This window comes from Ochotona curzoniae, unplaced genomic scaffold (genome assembly GCF_017591425.1).
Source record: "Ochotona curzoniae isolate NIBS_2020 unplaced genomic scaffold, NIBS_Ocur_1.0 scaffold_3171, whole genome shotgun sequence".
Lineage (NCBI taxonomy): Eukaryota > Metazoa > Chordata > Mammalia > Lagomorpha > Ochotonidae > Ochotona > Ochotona curzoniae.
This window is the reverse complement of record NW_024467104.1, coordinates 1,348,542-1,358,480: the sequence shown is the minus strand read 5'-3', so window position 1 is coordinate 1,358,480 and position 9,939 is coordinate 1,348,542. Positions and strand designations below refer to the sequence as shown.

Sequence of the window (9,939 nt, the reverse complement as noted above, 5' to 3'; positions counted from 1 at the left end):
CACAGGACGGAACATATCTGGCAAGTAAGAATGCCAGTTTTGGACTATTCGTCTTAACTCTTGGAAAAGTCAATTCTAGTGTAGGCATTACCCAGCTTTGTGAATAATGAGGCTGCAGCCACAGAAGAGGACTGGATCCTAACATTACAGTGGGACCTGTACACATTACTTACATCCTTAACTTTTTTTAATTAAAAATTTTATTTTGCTATATTTCATATTTTTCTTCATTCAGGTTCCCACTCAAAACACAATCACCTCCAATGTGTGCCTACCTCAATGATACACAAAAATTTCCTGCTGTGAAAGAAAATAAATACAATTTGTTTAGAAAGCTTATAAACTGATTTAAATGTTAGTGCAAATATATGTACGTTGCAGCTTATCTGAGACCTGCAATAGAAAGTCTTCCTCAGGTGTCAGCACCCACATGTCATTTCATGAATGTCACAGTGACATCAGATGCTAATTCATGTTCTGTATGTCATGGGAACCCTGTGTTTTTCTTTTAGAAGTGTGCCATTATTTTGTACCTTTGCAGTTATGTGAGTCTATATTCTTATTCTCTAAGTCACTAAATGATCCTTATTCATTATATAAATTGCTGCCTCTCTATTGTGCTTCCTAATCCATTTTATTTTGTGGGGGGATTTTGGGAAATAAAGTAAATGTTAGAAAGTATATTTTGAATGTTCCTTAGTTAGGCAGCATGCCTATTTCTCTAGTAGTGTTAATTCCTTCTGCAGAGTGATTCTGTACTCAAAAGCAAATAGTGTTTGATATTTATGATTAAAATAATTTTAAATATTAACTTAAACTCTGGCTCATAAATACTTTAGGAATATATAACATCTTTAAACATTCATATTGTGTATACATATATAAGTAAGGTTCCTGATGCAAACTCTTCTAATAGGATAATAATTAAAGTTTGTGGGTGCTGAGATTATTAATTATCTAGTTGATGGAGCAAGATGCATAGAGTATGTATGGTTAGGATATTTACAGAGTGTCCAAATCAAAGGTGAGGTCAAATAATAAGAGCAAAAACTTGAGTGGAAAGCCATTGTGCTACAAATCTAGACCATCATTTTATTCCCTACAATGAAATTTGTTTTTCCAGTTCAGGATTTGTCTACACAGGTCAGTGGTGAGGGAGTGCAATGATTGATGTAGACGAGAATGTTAATTACTAAGTATATTCTCCTAAGCAAACCTAGGAAATGTTCTGTAAAGTGTATGGGTTCCTTTGCAGCTAAGTGTGCCGTTGCAGCTGTCACCCACGGGATAGAGTCACAAAGGATGGCATACGATGAAGCACCCTGAGATTAATTATTTAGACTCACTTTCTGGAAATGTGTGATCTGGGACTTAGACCACGAGCAAAGTGGCAGCAAAGAGCAATCTGGCTTAAACATGGCAATGGCGTGCTCAGCACCGATAGCTGTGGGGAAATCTGCAATGTTCTGCGTAGGAGTGAAGGTGGAATCAGGCTTTAGATGTCTTGATGGTGATCTTTAGCACATCCTGAGGCCAGGACTTATAACTGAAGTGTCATTAAGTAGGTGACAGGCTCTCTGTAAAGGACAAAAGTGAGAGCCTGAAGTCTGGGCTTCTTTATATGACACAGTGAACAAGGCATCATTTCATCAGAACCAGGAGGTGAATCATCACACTTGGTATGATCTCAGAAACACTGCTGACCATGTTTCTTTACATAAGCAGGATAGAGAGGATACTCATTAAACCTGTCCTATAGAGATGAGAAATCTGAGACTGGACTACGACCCTACAATTCAACAAGTTAACATCAACACAAAGATCCGAATACATGTGTATCTTACGTTAAAGTCCAAATTTATGTTGCAAAGCTTCTCCCATTTTTGATCAGTTTTATAATGGAAAGTAAGAGGGAAAAAATTTGCAACTTGATAGAGTCCTGATAATGTTTAAAAATTATTAAATCACTGCATTTAAATGAATAAAGAAAAATATTCTTTAAGTTTTCCACATACGGATGCTAATGATGATCAGTGAGTGAATTTTATAAAATTGAATGTGTTTAATTTTTATAAATATGAATATATTCAGGATGTTTCACAGAGTTGGAAAGGGATTTGGACAATTATTGAGAGGTCCAGATAAATGATATGTTATATGAACAGCAAATATATTATTTGAGATTATGGAAAAACAATATTTAAAGGAGAGGAGAATACTTGTATTTGTTCCAAACTCTGATTTTTGATAATAAATGACAAATACTTTTTTCATAAACTGTTTCATTTCTTTGATAATATGAATTACCTAATACTCAATACATCTTATCTTTAAATGATACATTGAAAGGTACTTAAAAAGTTTGTTTAAAATGGAGTTGGAAGATGTTTGTTTTGTACAAAAGTTTTTGAAATCCAATGTATATCTTCAAAAAATTAACTAAAACGTGCATTATAAAAATGTGGACCTGAAATTGTTACTTGAAACAAATTTGTATTTTATTCTCAAAGTTTCTGCAAACATTTTGAAGCAGCCTGTAAAATTAAAGAAGTGGATTCAGAAGAAAAACCATTCATAACTCTCCATATTCTTTGTATGAAAACAATGTAAAACACAATGAATGATTTTGAAAATTTGATACTTGGCTATGTATTTCATTATTGAGTTAATTTCTTAGTGCTCACAGTGAAGAAAACGCTTCATATTATTGGGAAATATTAATGTTACTTAAGATCTAACCACTCAGAAATGGTCATTATTAACATTCTTATAGAGTTCCTGTTTATTTTTTCTAATACACAAGAGATAATACAAACCATTATAAAATATCAACACAAATACTATTTTTCCACTGCATTGAATTTATATTAATACATTTTGCTTTGCAACTTAAAATTTGTCATTTGGGCATTTCAGTTGCTTTTTAATTAAACCCTAACCAGCGCTAGCTCCATGAGCTCATTTAAACAAACAGAAGTCTACACAGAATCGGCAGGTTAACGTGCTTTGGCTTCTGTTCGTTTAATTCCTATGAAGTTGTCGATAGCAACATTAAGTCCACCAAGGTGACATCAAGAAGGCAAGTCTACCGTCTGATGTAAGGAAAGGGAGGTTTTCTTTCTGGTTCATTTACAAAGGTTTTGTCACAACAGTTTTGCAGAGGATATTGATTTGTTTAGAGAATGACATGCTGGAACCGCACAGTTTAGAAAATAGAGCAGAAATGATGGTGAGTAAGACATGCAAGGACCTTTCCTCTTCGCAACCTTGAGTCTAAGGTGGAGATTTTCCGTTTACAATTGTTCATTAATTTAGTACTTATTCTAAGTGTAAAAACGGGGCATGTGCCTGCAGGTACTGGTGCACAAGGAGAGTCCTGAAACAGACTGAGTTTGCTGATTTTTAATTTTCTTCTGCCTGAGAAAAAACACCATTTAAATCCGCTTGAATTAACCAAAAAGCAAAGAGTATGCTGACTTAGTAACTCTCTGGGACATGCTTCTAGCCCGAGGAGAGAAGAGCAAAAGCACCTTCTGTGCAAAGCTACACGCGGAGACTTTCTGCTCTTACTAGTTTAGGGAGAAGATCAAACATCTCTGCTGCCTACACTCAACTTATGGATACACAGTCGAAAATACTTGGAAAGCGAAACATGGAAAGTTGTATTGGCAAGATTACAAGGAACTGTGCTAAACTATACCTGAACTTAACTCTCAGGAGAGCTGTGTGATTTCAGGTGGAAAGCCCCATTTCACCCAGAAGACACTATAGTTTGGATTGCTTTTCTGACAGCATCTTTCACATCCTTATTCCTTAAGCTGTAGATCAGTGGGTTTAACATAGGAATGACAACTGTGTAGAAAACAGAGGCCATTTTGTCTGTGTCCATTGAGTAACTTGAGCTGGGTCGGAAATACATGAACAGTAGAGTTCCATGAAACACAGCTACTGCTGCTAAGTGGGAGGCACAGGTAGAGAAGGCTTTGCGCCGGCCCTCAGCTGATTTCATCCGAAGAATGGTAGTGATGATGTAACTATAGGAGAGGAAGACAGTGACGATGCTGAACCCCACAACACAGCCAATGAACGTGAACATCACTATCTCATTAACAGAAGTGTCTGAGTCAGAGAGGGCCAGCAAGGGTGGAATGTCACAGAAAAAGTGATTGATGACGTTTGAATTGCAGAAGGACAGTCGAAATGTGCAGCTTGTGTGGATGGCTGAATCCACCAAGCCTACGGTGATGACAACAGCTACTAGTTGTGTACACAACCTCCCAGACATGGCAATGGTGTAAAGAAGCGGATTGCAGATGGCTACGTAACGATCATAGGCCATGACAGCCAACATGAGACATTCCATGTCCGCAAAGGCCCCGAAAAAATACATTTGAATGGCACAAACATTATATGGAATTCTCTTTTGCTCGGATAAAAAATCAGACAACATCTTAGGAGAGACAGTGGAAGAGTAGCACACATCACAAAAAGACAGATTGCTCAGGAAGTAATACATGGGCGTGTGAAGTCTCGGATCCATCTTGATCAGCAAGATCATCCCTAGATTGGCGATCACAGTGGTGCCATAAACAAGGAGGAACAGAAGAAAAAGCCCCAGCTGCACATCTTGCTTGTCAGAAAGTCCTAGAAATAGAAAGTCTGGAAACAAACTGCAGTTCTGAGCCATCCTCAGCTCCAGAAACCCTCAGCTGTGAAAGATTTCATTGAAGCAGACAATTAATATTATCTTATTATGATAACGTACTGTCGGGTGTTTGTCTACAGATATTACAATAAAGTGAATGAAGCAATACCAGGACTATTTAAAGTGAACTGACTTTACAGATGTGATGTAAATCAAGTAGCTGCCAGTGATGATGCTTCTTACATGTGCATCTTACAAAGGAAATTTGTAGTGTATTTTCTCCAAACCTAGTAAATTATTTCTGTGCAAATCCGCATAGAGGTTATGATGTTTTTGCTGCTTCCACTGAGTAGAGCAACAATTTTATGTCCTCAGGTAAAAGGTAAAAGTTCTTACAATTAGTCCATCCAAATGACTTAGATATTCTGTCAAGATTATATTTACTACTTTTGTAAAAATATTGTAATGCCTTGTGAGAGAACAACAGTTAATGGAGCAACGTGAGTAATGACTACGTCTTATTGTTTTCCCCACGTCATTCAAGATTTGGAACAAAGCCATATCAGAATCTATATATTGATTCTGTCAAGATGCTATTGTTGAAGGTACAAGGAAAACAGAAGCAAAAAAGATGATGTTTGAATAAAATGTAGTCATCCTTGTATGAGTCTTCTGAAGCTTGGCTTAAACTTATATAGACATCTGTCTCTGCAGACAGATTTTTTAAAAGTTAGATTTTTCAAAAATTTTGAGAACACATTAAAATAGTACAGGTAACAGCTTGAAATGACGAATGATGCTTGACTATCTAAACTCTCATGTTATTACTTTATTTTATTTGCTTCTACCTATGCATATATGAATTTGAAATGACAAAGGCTTCTGCTTACGGTGCTGTCATCCCATTCTGGAGTGCCAGTTCGAGTTCTATCTCTTGTACTTCCATTCCAGCTCCCTACTGATGTATTGAGAAGGCAGCAATTGATGGAGCAAGTACTTGGGTGAAAGCTACCTATGTGGGAGATCAGACAGAGTTCCTAGCTTCCGGCATTGGCCCTATACTCAGCCTTGGTATTGGCGTATTATGTGTAAACACACACACAAACACACACACACACACACATTTTCTCTGTCTTTTAGATAAATAATTCTTAAGTTCTAGAAAATTAAAATAATAAATAAACTAATTAAGAAACGCTTTCATGAAATTCCATAATATCTGTTGGTTTATAGAACCCTTTTGATGGAAAAAGGATGAAGAGATGAAATAAGCATACCTAGAAAATTATCAAAACAGCAACAATGGTGTTACCTGACAGACAACCACTACTGTATTTGTTGAATTCAGTTCTGCCTCCTCAAGGTCCAGGAACAACCAGGAACTGACCTTGCTTTTATAACCGTTTCTGGGCTAGGTCCCTGGGGACTGTGCTCTCAGTCCCTCAGGAGTCAGTAAGAGATATAGTAGTTTGTTTTCACATCTGATTTGTCATACAGGTAGGGAATTAAGACTAAATGTAATATTTTAAAAACGAACAAGCCACTCAAGAAATGGGCACGGGAAATGGGCAAACATTTCACAAAGGAACAAGTCCAAATGGCAAACAAACATATGAAAAAATGTTCCAGCTCCCTAGCAATAAGGGAAATCCAAATTAAAACATCGATGAGGTACCACCTAACACCAGCAAGATTGGCCCACATAAACAAGAACACCAACGACGCTTGCTGGCGAGGATGCGGGGAAAAGGGAACCCTACTCCATTGCTGGTGGAGCTGCAAATTGGTACAGCCTTTATGGAAAGCAGTATGGAGAACACTCAAACAACTCAAAATCTGCATACCATATGACCCAGCAATAGCACTCCTAGGAATATATCCAAAACACCTGTTTTACGACAAACCAACATGCATCCCTATGTTCATTGCAGCACAATCAGTAATTGCAAAAACATGGAAGCAACCAAAATGCCCATCAGCAGAAGATTGGATAAGAAAGCTTTGGTTCATCTACTCCATGGAATACTACTCAGCTATTAAAAAAAACAAAATGCAGTTCTTTGTGGCTAAATGGGCACAACTGGAATCTATAATGCTAAGGGAAATGAGTGAATCCCAAAAGGTTAGATACCACATGTTTGCCTTGATTTAACCTGTAATTTTTTGTTTGGTTGTTTGTTATTTTTTGAACCTGTCATTGATACTGTCTCAACCCAGATGTTTTGAAGAATGGAACTTGCATTATTTTTAACATATTGTTTACCCAATACTATGTCAATTAATTCCATAATGTTGTATATTGATACTGAGGCCTTGTTGGGGCTTTTAACTGACCGGATCTTTACTCTGTTAGACCTATCTTCAGACCATAGAAGGTCTCCCCAAGAGGCCACTGAACTTATCTGGACAATAAGACGCTGAACTTTATGCTAGGCATGTGTTTGCAAGCAATGAATCTCAACTGAACTTGAACTATGGTTATGCAACAAGGTGGAGGAATCCACCATGGGGGGAGGGGTATGGGAGGGGTGGGGGGAATCCCCAGCGCCTATAAAACTGTACTACATAATACAATGTAAGCAACAATAAAAAAAAAAATGTTTTTTGTCTTAAATTAGCTAAATCACACATATACATAATCACACATATACATAAGACAGAAATAACTCCAGCCAATAAACATTATTTTCATCAACTCTGCTTCAAATTTTTAAAATTCATTAATTTGTATAAAGTGTACATATTCCAGATATTTCACAGATTGAGATGCCTCAAAATACTTTTTCTATCCTCCCTCCTTTCTGCATCTGGCTCTTTTGGTTCTGTACACCCACCCAGAAACAAACGTGCGTACACACACACACACACACACACACACACACACACACACACACACGTACACACACATGCACACACGTACACACATACGCACACACATGCACACACACGTGTACACACATACACACACATGCACACACACAGACACACGCACACACACACGTGCACACACAGGCACACACACACGTACACACACGCACACACGTACACACACATGCACACACGTACACACATACGCACACACATGCACACACACGTGTACACACATACACACACATGCACACACACAGACACACACACACACGTGCACACACAGGCACACACACGCACACACACGTACACACACATGCACACACACACATGTGCACACATACACACATGCACACACATGCACAGACACAGACACACAATGCATCCCAATTCACTATCTTCAACAGATTTGTTTAAACGACTAGTCTTCCTTTACTACATTCATACAACAATGGTTTTATAAAAAAAAGAACAACTAAATATTAGCCATTCTTTCATTTTTAGATGTAAAAAGATTTTGTTGACAAATTTGTTAGATTTATAGTTTTTAAGCATTCTAAGTTTGAAAAGATATATATATATATTTATATTTGTCCAGGTTTAATGCATTATTTTGTATTTATATTCAGTATTGAGTGTGTCCTACATCATTTTCTTCTTTTCTTATCATAAAATATCTTGTGTAAAATCATGCATGCATAGTTTATCATGTGCAGATTTGTTTAAAATAAATTCTAAAGAATAGAATGAAAGGACAGGAGATTTTACCTTCAATAAAGGAAGTTTTGGTCTTTTAACATTATTAAATTTTATTTATTATCTAATCAGCCATCACAAACTGTTGTAATTTTAAATATAACATATATACTGAGTTTTCCCTGACAGCCCAATCACTTGAAACATATAATGAAACACAATATTGATAACAGAACTATAGTCTCATAAACTTGCACCATGGACTTGACAGAAATCATGCATAACAGCTGAATAAAGTGGAATTGAGTTTTTTTAAAACAGTTCTCTCAATGGTCTCTTAAGATACTGTGGCATATTTATGTTTAAGTGACATTTGAAAATTCACAAAATCAGTGACCTGTAGACACCACTAAGTGCTACAGTCAGAGATGAGCAAACAGAAAGGCTGGGAGATCATTTATTTGTATTTTATCAGCACGTGGGTCTTCCCCGTATTAATCTAATAGCAAGTATCACAGACAGTCATCACATGACTCCACTGTACAAACGTACAGAATCCTGTAAAACTATATACACAGTTTATGGGCACAGATGTTAGCCTGGTGGCTCAATCTCATCTTGCATTCACCTTGATCCCATATGGTTTCCATTCATACCCAGGCACTACACTACCTTTCCAGCCCCTGCCTCTGGCCTGGGAAAGCAGTAGAAAACAGCGCAAACCATTGAGACCCTGCACCCATGTGGGAGACCTCAAACACAAACAAACAAAATCCTGTCCCCTGGCTTCAGATCAGCTTAGTTCTGGCTGTTACAGCTACTTGAGGGAGTTAATCAGCAGATGAAATATATTTCTCTAAGTGACTCCTTCTGTGCTTATTTTCCCCAGGGAAGCCAGGTTTCCTTAGATTGAATTCTATATTGAATGTGAACTCTAACTTTGCACATACTTGCTCCTCCAGTCCTGTAACTATAGCTTCCAACCCCAGTTCATATAGTAACATCTCATTAGGAAGTGATTAGGAAACTGTCAATTATTTCTTACAGATCCCAAACAGGTGGTGCTGGGATAGGTTGGATCTCACAGGCCAAACCCCCAATAGAGTGGAATCAGGAGGCATCTTCTGAGGGAGGCAATGGCTATGGCAAAGGCTTTACGACAGTGAGCTATGTATGCACTATCATCCTGGGAACGCTGCAAAACGGAACTAGAATTATCATTACAGTATCTTTAGTCTCAGCAGTCTCTAGTTGAAGCCCCTGCTGCTGCTCTATCATTATTTACAGTGAACTGCTCATATTCAAAAGGGTGCTGAGTTCCTATCTTAGTGAAAATCCTTTTATCCACACTGTGCTTTAATAACACCCCTTAGGCCCATAGACGCTGCTTAAATCATTCTCCTCATGGCTTTTCATAGTGTTCACAAGTGCTAACGATATACAACTCATAAACAGGTCACATACAGACATAAATTATTTCTAATATTGGCCTTATTTTTCTCCACTTAGTTTTCACATATGCCCATGAATAAATTAAATGTTTGGTGTTGCATGTATTGGTCTGTGTGTATTAATGAAAAACTGCATTATCTATGAAGGTTGATTTCCATGCTGGCATTCCATTATCTAGATAGTAATACACACAGGCACAACTCTTTCCATGTTTGTTTGTTTGTTTGTTTTTGCTCAGTATGTCTTAAAATAAACAAACAAAAAATCCAAGCTACAAC

The 9,939-nt window shown here is 37.3% G+C and overlaps 1 protein-coding gene across 1 annotated transcript; it reads right to left on the bottom strand.

Annotated features, from left to right (window-relative positions):
* Window positions 1-3,751: 3,751 nt before the first annotated feature.
* LOC121172267 (olfactory receptor 5W2-like) lies at window positions 3,752-4,687 on the bottom strand. The gene has a single exon (XM_041004120.1). It carries the CDS (start codon window positions 4,685-4,687, stop codon window positions 3,752-3,754), a length of 936 nt encoding a protein of 311 aa, XP_040860054.1.
* Between the last annotated feature and the right edge of the window lie 5,252 nt (window positions 4,688-9,939).